Source organism: Limanda limanda, chromosome 7 (assembly GCF_963576545.1).
Source record: "Limanda limanda chromosome 7, fLimLim1.1, whole genome shotgun sequence".
NCBI lineage: Eukaryota > Metazoa > Chordata > Actinopteri > Pleuronectiformes > Pleuronectidae > Limanda > Limanda limanda.
In genome coordinates this window covers 25,211,308-25,233,353 of record NC_083642.1, presented here as the reverse complement: position 1 = coordinate 25,233,353, position 22,046 = coordinate 25,211,308, and the positions used below count along the sequence as shown (strand labels likewise).

General features: G+C 40.1%; 1 protein-coding gene across 1 annotated transcript in view; it reads left to right on the top strand.

Annotated features, from left to right (window-relative positions):
* Positions 1 to 22,046, top strand: part of LOC133005772 (kelch domain-containing protein 8B-like) — a 108,115-nt gene that overhangs the window by 84,219 nt on the left and 1,850 nt on the right. Inside the window, exon 4 of the mRNA XM_061075554.1 lies at positions 11,869 to 11,970. Within this exon, the coding sequence (XP_060931537.1) occupies positions 11,869 to 11,970 (102 nt within the window). The remainder of the gene's footprint in view (positions 1 to 11,868; positions 11,971 to 22,046) is intronic.

Below are 22,046 nucleotides of genomic sequence, written 5' to 3'. Positions count from 1 at the left end.
CCAGCCCTGCAGACAGATTTGTTTTTTTCACCGAGGTTCTGACATGTGTCAGAGATTGTTTTCCTCTACCTCCAATAGAATCCCAATATATCAAAATACAAACTGTGTACTAAAAGATAAATTGAAAACAGTCAGTTTCTACTTGGAACCTTGATGATAATGTACTAGCAGGCCTGCCAGAGGGGCATTGCAGTAGTTGATGCGAGACATAACCATGACCTAAACCTTGTGAGGTATAGAGCCTTGTGACATACTGAGCAAGGTAAGGTATTATGTCGTATTGTGCACGACTGAGAGACAGATTTAAAATGGTCAGAGAAGGATAACTGTTCATCCAACATGACTGGAGTGGTTGGCCGGGATGATGGACAGTTCAATCTTAAATATCTCTCTAGTCTTGTCCACTCACCACAGCACCACAGCAAACTGCAAGACGCTCAGAATCTGTGAAAGTAAAAGCAAAGCTATGTCATGGTTAGATAACGCTACAAGTAGGTGACCAATACTCTCTGGGCATTTGGTTCAAATATCCCTTTAATCCAGCTGACGCAGTCACACAGTACGGACCTCCACCAAGAAACCACTATTTTACTTTCAAAGCATGAACACACACATTGTGCAGTATGTCTCGTATCTCACTTCTAAACGTGTGTGCGCACACTCCTGTATGCTCACTCACACACACATGCTGAGAGGCTAATGGATGTGAACAGTGGCCTCAACTGGTCTCTATTGGTTGTTTTTCACACAGTAATTGAGCTACATTCAGCTTCATCCATATCCTGATGGTCAGGCTGCTTGGTGAATGTGTGTTTTTAATACAAAGGAGAAATGAGGGAAGGGAAAAAAGAGATACAAGAGTTTACAGGAAAGACAAAATATCAGTGACATGATTGTTGAGATGTAAGAAAGAGTGAAATCTAAAGCAGGTAAGAAGACGAGATATCATCCACATTTTTTTCATTACAGTCCATGGTGAATCTGATATTATCCTTTGATCACGTAGACTTGCAGATCGGCCTCCTGCTGATGGCATCTCTTTCTATTAAAGAATTGTCTGAGGAATATTTATGGGTGTGCGAATAAGTGATAGAGAGGAGACCGCAGATGAACTGAGCGATGGCTCAAAACCTCACTTGCTTTATTTTCCTTCCTCTTTTGGCGGTTTTGAAAAGGATGCGAGACATAACCATGACCTAAACCTTGTGAGGTATAGAGCCTTGTGACATCCTGAGCAAGGTAAGGTATTATGTCGTATTGTGCACGACTGAGAGACAGATTTAAAATGGTCAGAGAAGGATAACTGCTCATCCAACATGACTGGAGTGGTTGGCCGGGATGATGGACAGTTCAATCTTAAATATCTCTCTAGTCTTGTCCACTCACCACAGCACCACAGCAAACTGCAAGACGCTCAGAATCTGGGAAAGTAAAAGCAAAGCTATGTCCTGGTTAGATAACGCTACAAGTAGGTGACCAATACTCTCTGGGCATTTGGTTCAAATATCCCTTTAATCCAGTCCAAAATGCTGACGCAGTCACACAGTACGGACCTCCACCAAGAAACCACCATTTTACTTTCGAAGCATGAACACACACATTGTGCAGTATGTCTCGTATCTCACTTCTACATATGTGTGTGCACACTCCTGTATGCTCACTCACACACACATGCTGAGAGGCTAATGGATGTGAACTTTGGCCTCAACTGGTCTCTATTGGTTGTTTTTCACACAGTAATTGATCTACATTCAGCTTCATCCACATCCTGATGGTCAGGCTGCTTGGTGAACGTGTGTTTTTAATACAAAGGAGAAATGAGGGAAGGGAAAAAAGAGATACAAGAGTTTACAGGAAAGACAAAATATCAGTGACATGATTGTGGAGATGTAAGAAAGAGTGAAATCTAAAACAGGTAAAAAGACGAGATCTCATCCACGTTTTTTCATTACAGTCCACGGTGAATCTGATATTATCCTTTGATCACGTAGACTTGCAGATTGGCCTCCTGCTGATAGCATCTCTTTCTATTAAAGCATTGTCTGAGGAATATTTATGGGTGTGCGAATAAGTGATAGAGAGGAGACCGCAGATGTGCTGAGCGATGACTCAAAACCTCACTTGCTTTATTTTTCTTCTTCTTTTGGCGGTTTTGAAAAGCGTGCACGGCTTTATCCTCTCAACATATTTCCAACAATCTTTTGATTTCTCTTGCCATGTTAAGCTGTATGAATGTCTGATAGTCAGGGGTTTAAAGTGTATGAGTGACAGGCCAACATGTGTGATTCATAATAGACCGATGGTCATCTCTGATCTCTCATTGGTAGATCTTAACAGTGTAACCATTCAAGAAAAATATTTTTTCCTTCGTTGTTTTTTTTCCATGTGAGCAAAACATGATACAGACATGTATTATGATGTTATAAATGTGAGATAAAGATTCATCATTTAGAAATCTCTTCCTCTGCTCTGTGACTAATCGTATTCATCTCTAATTCTTACTATTCTATACAGCTGCAGTAACAAAGGCCCCCCCCTCCCCGGGAACAATTAAAATGTCATCTGAAAACCCTCGTTAATTTTCTGCTTTACCAACCTTGTCTAGATGTTGTGTTTCTAAAGTGCTGCAACAAATATGTTTTGGTGGAAATGTAATCGCTGGCTGCGTCAGTAGTTGGTGTCTGCGGGGGATAAAGTGGACGACTCTCTCACCAGAGATCAGGGTTCATATTCACAGTCTGCTAACATCCACTGGCTAGCTTTAGCCATCTCAGGGATTGTGTTGGAAAGATAGTGGTTTCTGTTGAATGTAAATACATATGTTGTGTCTAAGTCTTTAATAACCGTGGGTATTTTACAACAGATCAGATGGAGGATAACAAAAACCTATGTTATTTGAAAACAAAATAAACATTTCCTCATGGAAGCTAGGTTTGGTGATCTTGTAAAAGGTTGCAAGAGTGAGTTATAACATATGAACATGAATGAAATGATTGGTTGTGTTTATTCGTGTCCTGCAAAGTCCACAGTCGCCTTTAGGTAGGCTCAAATGATATTTCCCAGTAAATGAACTTGCCAATGAACTAGGGAGTTGTGATAGTCTTTCAGAGCTGGAATTATTGAGAAAAAGGTTGGAGGTTTTTTATCTGCTCTCACAATACGATCATTACATTTTCACAACGCCTTCCACCAATCACTGGGGATTTTACAAAGCTCCCGTGTTCAGTTTTCAATTAATTCCATCCAGTACTCACCACTGACAGACCATTGGCTTCACGTTGCATTTCTCCTCTCAGCGGGAATCGTGTGTATCAACTTGCAACACATGAAACACATCATTGCAGACAATTTGCACATTTAGGTGTTGACAGTTTTCCAGCCCAGACTTTATAGAAAGGTTGGATAATGTAGTTATAATATTTAATATTAGAATTTGGCATACACTTCTTACACAAAAACAATTGAGCTGTTCATTATGTTCAGATTATCATTGCTAAAGATCATTGGCTCATTTCACAGATGTTTCCTTCTTTTCTTCCTCCAGTTCAAAGCTAAAGACCTGTCAGATATAATGGAACTGAATGGTTCTCATGTGGGATGTAGAAACTGCAGTAGCTCTGTTAAGTACCAACACCTCACTACCTGCTGCAGCTCGACCTTTTCACAGTCCAGGATTACATATTACATTGTTATATCTAATATATGATATATATGAATCTTTTTTGTGTTGGTTCAGGCTCTGCTTTCAGTGCGTGGTTGTTCATACAGCAGCTGAATGATGGATGATTTGTTCATGTCTGTGCTGTGGAAGGTCATTCACCGTACACTTGCACACAACTAAATGAGCGAAGGGATTTCAAAGGAAAGCACACATGGTGTGGAATCAACAATTGTGGGGAGATCAGTAGTTAAAAAGCATGATATTGTAGAGCCGTAGAGCTGATTAAAGCCTACATCACCCACTAAGCATGAATATTTAAAGGATTACTGAAAGGCCAAGGGGGGGTCACTAGCAGAGAAGTTGAAACATGCAGCTTTTGTCTCTTTTATCCTTCTTCTTTCGGGTTGTTCCCTAAAGGTCAATTCATGCTACATAATACATGTACCCAACGCATTGAGGCGACTCAGACTGTGAAAGCATCACAATTCTGGCAGACTCTGTTCCATTTTTGCATAGTGTTGAAGAAACAAGTAAAGACAACGTCTTCCTTTTCTTCGTTGGAGTTCTTTTAGAAAAAGTCATTGCTCTTCAACATCCACCAGCTCCAACTTCAACATGATCCACTCGCCACTGTTCTGAGGAAAACAGAGATGCCAGAGAATTTGTCTATATAAGCGAACCAGAAACCAGAATATATCCATACCAGCATAGAAACTCTACCGCCATTTGTTTTTCGGTGCTATAATAACAGCCCAACTCACATTCACCTACACAGAACTATGAATGCTTGGCCCCGTACGTAGCTACGGCGTAGCTTCGACGCAGAGGCATAATTTGGCTTAGTGCCCTCCTGGATAAGACATTAGGTCCAGGATCAGATCCAAAATGAGCTGAGTAATATCTTCCCTCGTTCCCTCAGACTCATATTTATCTCAGGCAGCTGTCCTTTCTTTTCAAGGGTATAGCTGTCCACACTGTGAATGGATTGCTCTGAACTTCTATGATAAATTAACACTTGCTCTTTCCTCTGCACTCACAGGAAGTTTCCTAAGTCTTGTTGGGTGTATTATTTCCCCTGATTGCTTGGCACATCCTCTCAATCCGCATTAAGCATGCAGATTAATGCATCGATCCTTGTAATCTATAAGGTTGCTATTCATCAAACCTGCATTTCAGCATCAGCCTCAGGCTGAATGTTTGTTTGTGTGTGAGTGTGCGTCAGGCTCTGTGTGTGGATGAAATCCAAATCCAGTTCCTGAGAAGAGGGGGAAAATAATCACTATCAGGCAGATAAAGAAAAAGAGAGACAGACTGTTGAAGGCTTTATGTTGCACCAGCAGCCCCAGCAGAAAACCTAGATAAGGGAGGAGAGAGCAGGCAAGACTTTTTATAGTAGCGTGTTATGTGTGATTCAACAGAGCATTAAAAAGACCCACGAGAGCTGGGGAGTGGCTGGTGGTTTTACCAGTGTGAAGCATTGGAAAATATATTGTTACATTTCTTGGTCCCTCAGGGAAGTAATATCAAAAAGGCTTTTCTAAAGCCAGCCACACTTTTTTTATTCTAATGGTGAACCCCATCGACCATCGTAATCCTAATGGTTGAGATGATCATTTACAGCATATATTTTACTGAAACCTTTTTATTCTGTTCATCCTACCTGGTTTATCTATAATGAAGATTTTATAGTGAGGCTGATATATACGTTTGAGTGATACACTGGACTGCTGTTTCTTCACATTGCATGTTATCTATCTCAGGGGTCAGTTGAATTGGAAGCAATTTTTAACTTTGCACTGTGTTGCAGGGACCGAGATGTTCTTAATCTTTTGTTGCCAAATCTCCACTTGATGACATTTTTTTTACTTTTGCCAAGTATAGACTGATTAATCCTCACTGATTACCATCTCAGCGGCTGGCTAACTGCTATTATTACCTTATTATTCCTTTTTAATCAAAATTCCATGGCCTTCTGCTGCCTGACTGCTTGTTTACCTTACTGACAGAATGTCACACTACCCTATAGTTGCTTCCAGACATGCACTGAACTCTTATTCCGTATTTCATGTGTTGAACGCAAATGTCGAAGTATCCAAGTTCTCCGCCTGACCTCGAAGTATAAAGTATCCCCCGCTGGATTCACTGCAATAGATCCGTTCAACGCAGAAAACAAATGTAGAAGACACCGACTAAGATGTCAAAAGAGTTTGTGGTGATCGTAGGACGGCATTGGGGTGCTGTAAAACTGTTGATATCAGCAGCGTAGTTAATACGTCACTTCCTGCCTCTGTCTGCTCCATCTCTCACCTGAATAATGAGGAGGATTTGATGCTGTTGTGAATGAGAGGAAACCTCCCGCTGTGTTGTGCATGTGTGAGAGACTATGGGTGAAAACTTTGGCCATTTCTCTGGATTTTACCCGCAGGTCATGTCTGAAAAGAGCCTACAGCTTGTTTGCATATGGCTGTTTTACTGTTCACTTTGGTTTCAGTAAGCCTGAATGACTCACCTGCATCTTTATCACATCACTCTGATGAAATCTCATTCTACCTGCCTGTACAGATCGCTGAGGATTCCTCATTACTGTCAGCCAGCAGATGCAGATGCATTCGACCATATGGGAACGACACAGCGTGGCTATACCCACTGTAGACCTTGAAGTAACTCGGTTGTGTGTAGGGAAAACAAACCCCTTCTGACAGTGATCAGCTTTTTCAACACCCTGGATGCATCGTATTAAGGTCATTTCTCCTCATTCTGCGATAATCTCTCTGTGATGATTCACATGCTGAGACTAGTGTCTGAGTGGTGAGGAATATCTTAATGGTTATATATTGCAATCCATGATGATGTGAAATTGCACCCTCGTAATGTGTTTCATTTTTCACTTTAGCCTATATTTGTACTTTGTCATCAATGGACTTTAAAACAAGGAAATTTTCCCGGTGGGCACGTCAGCCCACCGGGAGAGTGCCCAGTATGCCAGATGGCCAGTCTAGTCCTGGGCCAATGTCCCCCTGAATAAGCCCCAGCCTCTGATTTCTCTTTGTCAGCACAGTACCTATAGTTTAGCTTGATTTGTGGTTATTTTATATAAGTTCCAGAAATATTACATTTTCAGAGCAATTAGTCATTTCTGCAGCATAATATTTTTAAAGAAGTAAAGAAAGTTTCAGTCATTCAAAATCTAGTCTTAACACAGGACCTTACCAAACTGTATTGTTTTTTTGGAGAACAATGTTCCCTTAAATCAAATATTCCTTGAATTTTCAATCATCTGCAAAAAAGGAGGGTAAAAAATGTGCTGAATTCAGATCACTTGTGGCGTAGGTGTCGGATGTCTGCCTGAAATGCTCAGTGCATTTTTGGTCATTTACAAGAATGTGATGTGTGAGAGAGCCTGACTATCACATCCCATAACCCTCCCAATATCTTTCCATTTTTCTATTTCTATAATGATGACATTTGAAACTGGCGTCAGGTGGGGGGTAACCATATCCTTCCAGTGTGTGTGTGTGTGTGTGCGCGTATATGTGTGTGTGTGTGTGCTGGAGAGTGTATCATTTTGTATGCATAGGTGAAATTGTGCACTGAGTGAAGCGCTGGCGTCTGGGAGGGCGAAACAGAAGAAGGAAGAGGATTGATTTCGGGCTTTAAATAAATGCATCCTCCTCTCCTCCAGCTGAGTCCTTCCAGGCAGATATCTGCCACACACGTCACTCAACTCAGCCGCTCCTGTTCACCATCACAGACAGTGTGAGAGCAAGCACATCTCTCCATGTGTGCATCTCGGGCATTCAGTTTGTCCAACAGGAACAAGGGAAATGTTGGCCAAAGTGAATTATGGACAGCTCATTAATTTCTCCCAAAGTTTGTACTTGGCTAGAGCAACTGAATTAATGATATGTGCTGACTAATGGCAGCATCCCCTCCTCTAAGTGGCTCATTTGTCCTCTTAAAATTTAAAGTGGCAGTGACAAATACTGCATGTGAATAGACCTCTTTTTGGTTGGAGAATGTTTGGCTCTGTCTCTCAGTCGCTTTCTGCTTGTCAAGCCTTGTGAGTGGCAGTGTGTGAGCATGCATGTTTGACAGGCTACTGTGGGAGAATGCACATACCCCACCCCCTCTCTTCACACAGGACTTATATACACCTACATCTGATTAAGGTGATGTGTTGCGAGAATATTTTTTATCTGGACTCCAAAAAGGGATTTGAATCAAGTTTACTCATCTTTAAAATTGGTAAATTGAACTTTTCAGATAAAGCTCCTCAGTGGTTTAAGTCCTGCATCTGTAACCAGAAGGTAGTGTTGTGAGATCGTCCGTTGGAGAGGTTATGAGCCAGAGTACGCTCAAAAACTGCTTATCATGATGTTTCCTTGATGATGTTGGGAGGTAAATGTTTATAATGGTTAGAAACAACACACTCATGTACACCCTGCCTCCATAGAGCAGGAGATTTTAGTGATCAAATGGGAAATGGTGCACACAAAAAGAAGTTGAAACTGTGGAAACTTTCTGACCTCCACTCACTTGGCCATTTACAGCATAATATGGGCAGATTGTCAGACACAGCTTCTAGCCGTGACATCAGAAAGGTGTAGGACGGGGGTTATGAAGGTGTTAGGCTGTCTGACAAGCACTTCTGTTAAGCTGCTTTCAGTCATGCTCTGAGCTTCGGAGAACATTCTCAGGATGGGAGAGCCTCCAGTATTTCTCAGATTTCTCCGGTCAGTCCCCTTGTTAAAAAATCTGCAGAAAGTCCGAAGGTGCCAATGTGAGAACACAGCAGAAGAACTTCCGTAGGATTCACTGTGAGCGAGTAGGGTTGATAATCGCAACAGATAATAAAGTGGTGCCATATATGTAGAAGACCCAGGTGAAGATGTCAAGAGATTTTGTGTTGTTAAGGACGAACGTCAGTGTCGATGACCTGCAAACACACAATCTCTGCAGCCGAGTTTATATGTCACATCCTGCTCCGGAGTTTTCTGTGTTGTTTTGATCGCTGGTGTTGGTGTGTCTAAGACAAACTCTGGAGAAGGTCTGGACCATTCTGGACCCTTAAAACAGGGAATCCACAGGGTTCTAATCCTGGCCCTCTTCTCTTCACTTCAGAAACGTGTTATGAGGCGTATGCAGATGATACCATGTATCTGGTAATCATTTTTAATCAGTTGCTTATCTGCTGTTGCAGCATCTACAGTCTATGGTAGCACGGTTTGAGGATGCATGTCACTCTCACACTCTCTGTTAAGAATACTATTTCTGATTTTCTTCGCAGCTTAAGCCTACATACGCCGCTAGCTGTTTGTTCAGTTGCATTGTTGGTAATCTGTGCACCAGGCTTTGAATTGAATGAACATATCAATGTCTGGTGTGCAAGTGCCCACATTTTTGGGATCCGTCCTGTGGTCATGAATGATCTGGAGCTTTGGTTATATTGTATCATTGTTTATGATTAGTGCTGCATGCTAGTGTTGTCTTGTCTGGTTTTGTGTATTTAAAGAAAACCTCAACCCGACTATAAATTCTGTTATATGCAGCTTTGGTCCACACAAACACACACACACAAACACACACACACACACACACACACACACACACACACACACACACACACACACACACACACACAGGTGGGCCCATCAGAGAAGTGGTGCAGAGGCTGAACTGAATCTAGAGATGGCTGCAACACTAAGGAGGTGAGGAGGAGAAGAGGAGAAAAAAAGTTACAAGCCTGCTTAAAAGCACAAGTCTCTTTTCTCTTCCTGTATAGCGGCTCTATATTTGCATGTTATCTGGCCTTTTCCATTTTCCACAGCTGAATAGATGATCTGTTGCAGCCAGCGAATCTATTAGTGGACTGCTGGGGGCTCTGCATGTCCGTCCTCTGACTCAGAGATTATCATTTAGTTGCTCTGCAACTCTGCCATTACTCCCCTGCAGCCTGCTTTACACAAGCACTGCAACCCGTTTGCCCTCTCCTCTCCTTTGAAAAAGTGTTGATTCCTCATTTCTCAAGAGCTTTTTTTCATCCTTCTCTCCTCCTCTAAGTTTTTCCACCAAAGTGATGTTTTCTCTTAATTCTCTTGGGTAGTGAAAAGCAAATTTTTACATAAGTTCATAAAAAAGCAGAAAAGCAGCAGGGATATAAATGCCTCACACAACAACTGCACCTGCCTCTTAACAACACCAACAGTTTTTTTGTTAAACTAATTTTACAATCATCCACCTCTCTCTAGTGTCTCTCACGCTCACTGTTGGCAACATTTTAATTGGCAGTCTGTCTCCTCAGTGCAGGGAAACTTGGCTGCAGTAAAGTACATTAACAAACAAACCCCCGTCTGTTCGCTGGAACTAAGGCTATTGTGTTGTCAAATGAAAATTAATTTATTCACCCATCCATCTATCCACTGAACGATACCGTGATCCACCATGTTGCTTATCCCAGGCAACAGCTGTGGTTGTCAGGTGAGACGTGAGATCAGACGTCAGCCTGCTCGTCTCACATACTGAGGTTCTATGAAGTCTCCATCAGAGAGGGTTATACAGTCACCCTGGAATCTATTTGCTTATATTTTCCTTTATACTCACCTTCAGGAGCTCATGATTGTACATATGTGAGGGTTGGCGAGAGAATCAGTCTTTAAAATGAGAGCTCTACCCCTGGTGTTGCTCAACTCTAATTTAATACAAGTCTTGCAGCTGACTCCTGTTGGTGGTGATCACCTCTTGCGTTTCTGCGTGAGTCTGTGTGGGACAAAATACACCAATAACATCATCATATAACAACATATCATTTCATATGATAAGTGACACCCTAGAGAAGTCAAAGAAATCCCCAAATGCCATGCATATACTTCAAAAAGGTTTTTCTTAAGCTGTAGCACCTTCAGCGTATAATAGATCAAATGATTTATGATCATAAGAATTATGTCATCATGATGTATTAGCTTTTGCAAACAATAACAGGAGGACAAAAGACAGGATCTGCAGGTAATTTAGATAAACCAATCCTCCCTCATCATATGAACGAGTAGTGATGACTGTGGATCTATCATACAACAGTATTGTTGGACCTGATTAATGCTCTGGTGGAATGGGAGCAAATATTGCAGCAGAATATTGTCCAATTGAATGCAATGGAATGTGATGCTCACATATGCAGTGTTGGGATTAACGGCGTTTAAGTATAACGGCGTTACTAACGGAGTTCTTTTTCAGTAACGGAGTAATCTAATTAATTACTTTTGTCATCGTTACAACGCCGTTAACGTTATTGATAATGTAAAGTGGCGCGTTACTACAATTTGGTTGAATGAAGCGGTCAGTCGGCGATCTCAACCGGCAGCGACTCCGCAGTCACCGACCGGCCAGGGCTTACTCAGTCTCTCTCAGAGGTCCGCTCCTTAGTTTCGAGGGTTTCCACTGCCTCTCTTTCACTTCCTCCGCTATAGTGGTCACGCTGTTTTGCCGGCTTCCTCCGCACTTCCGCTTTCTCCTGTCCATTTTCGGCTGTCAAACAACACTCTGGGGGGGGTCTCTCGATCCGTTACAATATTACACCCCAGCTGCGTGGAGAGAGCTGTCTCACTGCACGCTCTGACTACAGCTCAAGACAGCGACAATGGCGACGAGCCAGGGAAATTCAAAAGTAGCGTTCAATAACTGGAAGTACCGGCACTACTTCTCACACTACTTAATGGCCAGATTTTCCTTTGTTTCTTTTTACCCAAGTTTACATTTGCACTTGAATTTTATTTTCAATATTTATTTTTATATGTTTTAATTCTATGCATCATATGGCAGGCTGCAATCTATTGAGTTCAAATAAATACCAAATGTTCTAAAATACTGTATATAGTGTTTTTATTCTTCAATCAGTTAATATAAACATCTTTGACGTTAAAGATGTTACAGAACGTAACAGCGTTATAAAACATGAAAAATAACGCCACAGTTACTTTGCTGAGTAACTAATTACTCTAACAATGTGGTAACTGAGTTACTAACTCAATTACTTTTTGGGAGAAGTAATTTGTAACTGTAACTAATTACTTTTTAGAAGTAACTTGACCAACACTGCACATATGTGATAGGTGATATGCGATGTGTGAGTGTGTACATATATTACTTTGTTGTGCAGAATGAGAAACTTGTGTCTATTCTATTATGGCTGACTCTCTTTTCTCCTCCAACAGGCATCTGGATCAAACCCAGCCGAATGTCCAGGATGAGGGAGAAGCGGGCTGACTTTGTGGCAGGTTGCCTGGGAGGAAGGGTCATCGCAGCTGGTGGTCTAGGTCAGCACCTCCATTCTTTTACCCCTCTTTTTTCAGTGTATTATTTTTTCTCAGTCAAACACTGCGCTGTGCTTTGACTGAAGAGGGAAGAAAGTTGAGACAGAACATCAACCAGGTCACAGTAGTGAATAATGTCCATTGTTGCTTCACCTTTTTCTGTTAATTTATGCTGCATACCTTACAAAGGTCTTAGCCCAGTGTAGAGAACCAATTAATCTGTGTGTAGAAAACAAATGATCCTGTTTGTTTTTGGGATATTGCAACACAAGTAAGACACAACAATGTGTCTGGTAGTATGTGACTGCACATTTGTCTGTTCTTTCTTGTTTTTGTACTACAGTTGTACAATAACAAACATTTTCCTCAAACTATAATATGTGTGTATGTGTGTTTGAAAAATTATGATGATAGGGCTTAGCTCAACGACACTGTCATAACAGAATAAATATCATTAACCAATTAGTACATAAATCTATTCATTTTAACTTTTTCTAAAATGAAACTTTACACCAACACTGCAGGTTACATTAGAGTTCTAGCTTCTAGGCTCGGCTACCGAGACCTTTCTCACAAACCCCTGGGACCTGCGACATCAGCCCAATGGACTTGGGAAGATGAGTCAGCAGTGACAATTGGAGACAAAGCTGTCAATCAACCGGTTTTGTTATTTAGCGAATAACAAGAGCGAAACAGATCTGATGCTAGCTAAGTTTGTGATCATGCAAACATATCTTTTTGAAAACAACATTTAAGGAAACTTTGAATATTTTTCACCGTTCTCATAACATACAATTTTTTTCATCCATCTTAGTCACTGCTCGAGTGGTAAAAACTATAGGTGGGGGAACCATAAATTCCAGGCAGCTCTCTAACGCCCTTATTGAAAAGATTGATGAACTTCAGTCACCCATATACAAGACTAGATATAGACTATAGGAGACTAGAACCACTGAAATCAAATCATATAGACCAATACATTTGCATGTTATTGTTTGTTTGTGTTGGACATTATAAGTACATTTTTAAGTACATTTACTCAATTACTGTTTACAAATTTGAGGGACTATACTTGAGTTTTGCAATTTCATGTTTCTTTATACATCTACAGCATTAGATCTTTGTCTCTCTTTCTCTCTCTCTCAACAATAGCAATTTATTAATTCAATACATTTAAAAGCCAAAGATTGACTCACACAAACCATCTGAAATGCAGGGCAAAATGTACAGGCAATATCTATTTGATTGAATATCTGTCTGCATTATCATATTTTTAGGGCAGAGTAAAAAGAGACTTAACTCGCTTATGACTGGAATTAAAGGAGCGTCTCACATCGGAGGAACAGCTGATCTGTGTTTGGCTGTTAAAAGGGAAAAGTTCATCATATGTCTGTTTCCCGTTTTGATGAGCTGCTGCATCAAATGAAACCGTTAGTAAAAGGGAGGACCCAAACTTTCTCAGTTTGTAAGAGAGACTGGAATTGAGAGTGTGCAAGCAGCGAGGGCTGTACGCTATAGAGACAAGAGAGTAGGGGTCAGGTGCCAGGCAACAGTGAGAAGGGGCGGGGGCAAGTTGAGGTTGTGCGCTGAACTGTCATATAATGCTCAGTAAACAATGGTGTTGAATTTGACTAAAAGCTTAATAAATCAGACAATAACAAGAGAGTAAACCACCATAAAAGGTGCTTAAATACTATTTTGTATTCAAAAAGGTACCTCAACGGTGATTACTTGGTTTACCCTCATTACTCCCCTGAGCTCAGGCCTTCATTATAGGTAAGCAGTTCTGTCTAAAAGTTGCAGTTTCTCAATTGGATCCACTTTTTAAAATAGCATACTTTGGCAAATGCACACCCAGTCTGTTGTATAAGATAACATTCAACAGTTTGCGCGGCAGATAGAGATGTACTGGCTGTAAACGGGCTGGCAGATTAACTCCGTAGCGGAAGCACCTGCTCAGCCACCAGCATTGGTCACGTGACCATTGCTTCACAGGATGCAGTTTTATGTCGACAGTCTACTGCTCGTGGTTAACACCAATGTCTATGACTCCATTTGTAAATTTTCATTGTATAATGTCTATTTATTTCTGACTTTAGAACACTGTCTCCAAAGTCAATGAGGCATTAGGCAAATGTTTTCACAGGCCGAGTAATCCTAATGAAAAATAAATTGATCCTCATGTTAAATGGATTGTCCATTTAAACCAGAGATTGAAAAAGCAAAATAGTAGAGTACGCACGCACCACCAGTTTAACATACCCAACTCTACCGAGGCTGCCAACACTATTAATATCTATATATACATCTTCTTGTCTTCTATAAAAAGTTCATGGATATTTATTATTGATTAATCATTGATTATTTATCAATATAAACATTTAATAAGTTAAAACAGCCGTATGTCTACATAATGAACATAAATCTTAAACAGCTGTTTGCTTATATGGCTTTGGGTTTGGTAAATGGTTTTGTATTTATATAGTGCTTTTCTAGTCTTGATGACCACTCAAAGCTCTTTACAGTACAGTTCTACATTCACCCATTCACACACACATTCATAAGGTGCATCTATGCGCAGCACTTAGTTTTTCTATGGGGGGCAATTCAGGGTTCAACATCTTGCCCAAGGACACTTCGGCATGCAGATGGATGGGTCAGACTGGGGATCGAACTGCCGACCTTCAGGTTGGAGGACGACCACTCTACCCTCAGCCACAGCCGCCCGCTGTGTATACACATATATGCGGATAGGAACACTATATATATAGTTTTTTTTACTTTATACTCATCTTGTGTGATTTTTAAAGGAAACTTGAATAGCTTTTGTTGCAATGGAAAATCTGAGTGGAGAAACAGAGTGCTGCTTAAAGCTGTTCACTGGTATGCTTCCTGTGCATTTATTTGTCTATCAAAGAGTGCTGAAATAATACAAATACTAGATGTTCAGTTTCCTCCCCTTAGTGGCATGGCATTGCAGGACACATGAATTTCATGAACTTGTATTAATTCAGTTTAATGTAGTTTATTGGTGTGAGTGTAGATAAGGAAGGTTAGGAAATGCAAGAATTGCAAAAATAGTTTTTGATTCAATGGTTGTTTATTGTTGTGCATGTTTATTGGTGGATTTACAAATTACATAAACCAATATCACATGAGAGGGCACTTTAATACTCTACTAATTATTGGACATGTAAGTCTTTTTTATGCTGAACTGCAAGTAATCTCAGTATTCACTCACAGCAACTCAACAGCATAGCTCTGATTTATCATGAACACAGACACACACACACACACACACAAATTAGATGTCCATTAACTTTCAATTTTCTCCTCGACTGAGCTGCATTTGTTAAAGTAAACAAACTGGCATGAAGAGAGACTTAGCAATTCTACAAATTAATCTGAGGTCAGCTTTCCCCGAAGACATGCTTGTAAAGCAGATATTGACTCTATTCTCTACATCCACACGCATCAGCAAGATGACACACACACACACACATACACTTGCAAACTGGTGTTAACATCCCATATTAAATGGAAAATTATTTTGCTTCTCCATCTCAATTGTTATCTACAAATCATTACTGCTTCAATTTTGAGATATTGCAGAATAATATGAGACCTTCTCTGAAATCAGCAGCTTTTACACTGGTACTGCAGCTTGTTTAATTGTACTTTTGATGTTTTCTGGCACAAAGTATGAAGATATGTCTTTGCATATATGTTAAGGGAAGCCACAGCACCCTAGAGTTCACATCCATCATGTTTATCCTCTTCTGAGATGTTTAAATACAAAACATCCGACCAGAAAGGCAGAAACCTGAAGGATACAAGCCTAAATGTTAATACATGAAGTAGAGGCTCACATTTGTCTCAAATATCACTCTAGTTATTCAAAGCACACTCAGTTTTATCACCAATGTGGTAGAGACTGGTAAAGAATTTAGCTTTAATTTGCTTCAAATTGATTAGTACCTCAGTCGTTAGAATGTTTTTTTTAACACTTTCCCATATAGGCTTTATTCACTTTAGCCACTTCTCTCTGTGCAGACGTCAAAGTGATAGTCAATAATGCAGACTGACATCTGTATGTGTGTGTGTGTGTGTGTGTGTGTGTGTGTGTGTGTGTTTAAAGACTCGAAAGTTCGAAATTCAGCAGACGACAGAGAGAAAGGAAAGAGAGTATTGAATGAGGTACCAGGATGAAATGGATGTGCGTGTCCATGTTCGCTAACGTTAAAATGACACATTGAGGGGGAGTAAAAGGGAAAGAGGTAAATAGATTGTTCTCTGTTTGTGTGTCAGCTCTGATTTTCTCTCTCTCTCTCCATCTAATCCATGGGGGTATTTGGGGGCTTGTGAATCATAGCTGTTTATGGCACATTTCAAACCTTCTGCCTTTTGACTTGGGAAATAAAAGATAAAAATACATCTGCAGAGATCCAATAGCATCTGTAATGTAGTTGCACACACACACACACACACACACACACACACACACACACACACACACACACACACACACACACACACGCGCACTGCATATTGAAGCACTGTATGAATGTGTATGTGAACAGATGAATGCACCGTGTTGTGTAAAGTGCTTTGAGTGGTTGTGAAGACAAGAACAGTATATAATGCAGTATGTTTCGATTTAAGTAGCAAATTATTTCCTACTCCTTATATACGCTTAACTCATCTGAAACACTGTTTTAATATTATTTATTTTATAGGGTTGATAAAGCAGTCCCACAAGGACCAGTATTTGGTCCTCAATCATTAACTCTAGATTAAAAAATGTATATCTCAATGTAGACAATACCATCTTGTATGTGTTGTATGTGTTCAACTCTATATACTTCAAGAAAGCATCCCAAATACTGTGCTACCAGGTTGCCTACAAAACCTTAAATGGACAAAAAATAACAAATTCAGATTTGATTTTTATACAACTGAAAATAAATCATATAATTTACTATACTATCTTCTCTACATTGTGAAGATAAATGTATCTCATCCTGCTCCCATCTTTACACCATTTATTAAAGTTACAACAATGTAATTCAGTTAATTATTGCGGACACTCACCACTGGTCTTTGCTGATATGCAGATTGCTGGTAGTAGATAAATAGATAGTTCTTCTTGATGATATTTTTCATGACAGCATGAAACAATTTGCAACATATACAACCATAGTCACATCAGGGATCACGTGAAGTGACAGAAAACACAGAGGCAGCAATAATCCACAGAAGAAACTGGGGCAAAAAAATGTGTGACAGCCCACTGAAGAGAACTGGTTTCTGCTAAAAGGATGGTCTCTCTTTCGGTTCACTGCACTTTGTTAAAAACTACTCATGGGAATATGCTTGAAATATACTCAGTGCTGAGCTGTTTTTTACAAGCGCACAGAACTTTTTATCTATTTAACCTCTGAGCTTTCCTAAGCGAGACTTGAATAAATGAAGGTTAACTTAAATGAAAGCTTGGTAAATTTACAGTTATGATAAAAAGGCATAAAAAGTTTAGAGTTCAATGAAGCTTCCATTAAATCATGAAAAATACCTTGAACAGGCAGAAGACTGGTCTCTGCTTAGTGAGTCACCGCTGCATGTTGATGCTGTTATTCTTACAGTTGGTTGTAGACAGATAGAGAAAGATAGGCCATGCTTTTCTCTCACAAGCACTTTTTATTCTTGTTGTCAATACTGTGCTTCACATCACAAGGCCTAGCGATTGTCACAACCTTATTACACAACTTTTAAAGCTGCTTTGTTTCGCTCCATTTCTAGTTTGCACTTCATTAGGTTTGTGTAAAATGTAAGAGGACATCCAAAACATCAAAAAACACTCATGCACATGAAGGTTAAGTCGGTAGATCTCTTCCATTTTGACAGGCTTTGTATCTGCAGCCAATTAGTGATGCAGTCTGCCACTCACTATTAAGTTGTTGTTGATAACAGAGTTTGCTAAAGTTTCTGTGGATAACACAGGGCTGTGCTTTTGAAACACTAAATATATGATATACAATTAAAAACATTGTGGGTCAAGGTACATTACCATATTCATCCATATTCAAAAAACATCTTTAAGCTAAAAGTAGCCTTGACCGAGTTAGAAGAACCCTCGAGACTAAGTTATGTGTCAGTGCTTAAATAATGTTTCCTGTCTTAGGGTAATTGACAAAGTATTTTGGCTCTAAAACCGGTTCATAAGTTTAGAGACAGTCCGGGTCACTAGACCTGTTCACAAACAGCTGTAGATAATGCACATTTTTGGTGAATCGTCAGCATTAGTAACAATAAAACACAATAACTCTTGGGTATACACCACTCTTCACTTTGTGGACACCAGATCTTATTTTTTTTTGAAAGTTTTTGTCCGACATTTCCAGTGATGTGCATCCCAGCAGGCCAGGTGAGAGCAGCTGGTCAACAGGGCAGCTAACAAGCGTTCTCCATCACGATCCCGCTGAGTCTCACCTCAGTGAACTCTGTGATGATTCATTGTTTGTTCTGATGTGTCCATACCGTTCAGAACAGAAGATTTCATCATTTTTGGAGATAAATTATGCTCTAGCATTAAACCTAACCTTCATTGCTGCCATATTGCATTCTCTGAAGTTAAGTTTCATATTTTACTGTTAACATACAGTTAATGCTGTATATATATCAAGGCTGCATCAGTGGAGTTCTAGGTTCTGACCGTGTTTGTGCAGATATCACCACATTTAAAAGAAATCAATAAACCAGAAAATCCAAAAGAACTTCATGATATGAGGCAAATTAGATGTGTTCTTACTAATTTTTAATTAGCCAAACAAGCATTCTGTATTGAACACATAATGATGGTGGCTGGTAGATGCTGGTAAACTCTCTAAAATATATTTTGCATCAGAATTTGCAGGCGAGCAACTCAATTTTGGGACATTCAGATTTTTCATTTCTAGTTTGACTAACCTTTGGGGAGGAACGCATTAACCAAAATGTATCACCTATCAGCTTTTTATTGGTCTTCATTCATTTGTAGATAGGTGTTAATAGAGATTTGGACCTTAACCCTTTTAAATATTTTTTAAGTATATTTAAGTAACGTCAAAATAAACTAGTTATACTGTAAAAAGTGTACAGTGAAGAGAACATAAAGCCTGAAGCCCAGTTCATTTGTTATCAAACGATAACCAATGGGTTGTCTGATTGGTCGACTACTTTGTTTTGCTTCGCCTGATGTTATGTGATCATGTCATCCTCCTGTGTGAGAAACTGAGCCCCACCTTCAGTCAAATACAACAGAGACAGACGGATAAGAACATATATGTAGAAATTAATTACTGTCAAAATTCCAGTCAGCTACCTGTAACTACAACAAGGCCGTCAGAAATAGGTTCTCAACCCCTCTTCTGTACAGAGGAAGGATTCTTCTGAGTTGAATTATTTGTGCAAATCAGAGATGAGGTTACATTACAGTCTTACATTTCATTTAGCCTTTTGCTACCGAGTCTGGAGCAGCAGCGCAGCTTCCCTGAGCTGTAGCTTGTCTGCGACTGTCCAGAGGTCAATCTCTGACTAAACATCCACAAGCATCTGCCAGCAGGGACTAAACACCTGATCTGCTCTAAAGCCCTGGTAGATGCAGTGTGAGCGAGGAGGTCAAGAATTAGTGCTAAAAATAGGCCATGTAGTGACACTGTTCACAGCACAGATCAAACACGGCCATGAGCTCGGCTACGGGAGTTGTGTCCCGATTTATAATGAAGCGCCGGGCTCTTCTCTCGCTGCCTGATAGAAGCAACAGCAGGTCAGAGAGAGGTGAACAGAAATAAACACTTGTAAGCTTCAGGATGGGCGGGGCTGAGCAACACTAGTGGAAACAGTCGAGGATGTAAGAGAAAGACACGGACTGTGAAAACCACTGATGCGTTTGGATTGACCCGATACTCGATGGCCTGGCTGACTATGACAGATGGGTCCATCGTCAGTGTGTTTGTGAGAGTGAGAAAATGAGAGCGATGGCATGGAGGGGCTAAGTCATGGGTCAGCAACCTAAGGCACGATCATTGGCACACGGGCGATTTCTTATTAAAGAAATGTTCAAAGGTTTTGCCGTCACGCAGCCTGTATTATTTCGCTTGACCGATGATAACACCTCCCAGCCACTAGGTGCCAGTAATCCGCCATAGGCTGGATGCCAATCGCCATAAAATAAGTTCTGTTGTCTGTTTACCTCCCAATGGTGGGCTGCTCTGTAGCAATTTAGATGCTGTTAACTGGCATTGTACGTATGTAAAATATTTGGACACACGACACCGAATAAAAATGTAATGCTACACAACTACTAGTGACTTAAAGCTGCTGCGGGCAGCCACTGGAAACCAGTGAAGGGAACAGAGGAACGCTAGTGTGAGGGAACTTAGGTTTAAGACCAGTCGAGCTGCTGTAGCTGCTGCTGATCAATCACGGGCTAGAGAGAAGCTGTATGAAACCTTGAGTCTCTTTGACGATGGATCATGAACTTATGTGTTTCCTCTCTTGTCAGAATAAGGCTCACAGTTGTGGTTTCAATGGAAATGTCTTCCCAACCGTTGCATTGATCACCGTACATTTTGGTACAAAGGGGTCATGGACCCATCAGAATGGATTTAAATTAGTTTGATGATCCTCTGACTCTTTCATCTATGTTGAATATCTAAAGATGGCAAAGGGAAGAATAGTGGGCTGTGCCATGAATGAGAATAATTGTATAATCCATCCAATCAGATCTCAGTGCAAAGCCACAGTTCATTTGAAGTTCACCTCACTCTAATGAGGTTCACTCACCTCATACGAAAGTCACAATGCATTAAAAACATGTCTTTATAGGTTTTACTTTCAGTAATGTCTGTTCCTAGCTTTACTACTATAACTAAGCAGTTTTCTATAGATAGTAGTATAGTATAGTCATAAATATGTCTATATAGTCATAAATAGTCTATTTGGAGATAGTCTGGTCCTCTACATTTCAGTTTCCTCAGGTATGTTTACTACTACAACTACTACTTCAAAGTTGTACTATTTCTATAGTTAGCAGTATAGTATAGTATAGTATAGTATAGTATAGTGTAGTGTAGTATAGTATAGTATAGTGTATATAAAGTTGTAAATCAGACTGCAGGCTAGGATAGCAAGGTATAAACAGACATGGTATATAATCTAGTTTGGTTATTGCACTGTGATCACATCCACATTCCATATCAATATGTTTTAGTTTTAAAAGACATCACTGGTCCACATTACTCCTTGAGTTTTTGATCCTGGAGACTTATTAAATGCTGCTGGTCCTGTTTTAGTTTGTAAACTCTGAGGGTGTTTTCTATTCTAGATGTGCAGAAACTGTCAGAAACAATAGGACACAGATGCTCATGTTAGCTTCCTGACAGGGTCCTATAAGTCATGAGCTATCCTTCTGTTCCAATCACATGACTCTTTTCCAGAAGACAAGAAGAAAAACTGCCTCACCCTACCAGTGGTGAATTCAACATAGATAATTGAAGCGATTGTTGCTGACCTCGTTCTTTTTTCTCGCTACGTTAAACAAATCCTTAGTGTACATGAATATCATGCGATATCTGTTTTCAGATTATTTCCTATTAGAAGCTGAAATACTCTGAATTATATTCATTTAAAGATGCTTTCTATAAGCAAACGGATTAGTGTTGATGAATTTCTTTGTACCGAATGTATGTGTGCATGAAGTTGGACAATGAGAAGAGGAGAGAAATGAAAGCTCCCTCAGGAGGAGGTGAAGAACAAGAGAACTGGTGAGACAAAGAACAATGCAACAGAGGTAGCGAGTTGGAGAGATGGCAAGAGCAGAAGCCAGGAAGACAATTTAACATGAGACACATCAAAGAGGAAAAAGTGAAGCCAAAATGAGAGGGATGGGTTGAATAGAGACGGGTTAAGGAGAAAAAAGCTCAGGTGAAAGGAGATGAAAAGCATTAAGTCTCATAAAGAAGAAATAAAAATGCTTCTTAGAAAAAAAGGTGATAAGAAAAAAAGAGGAAAAAAAACTAAGAAGAAGAAAGATGAGGCTAGAA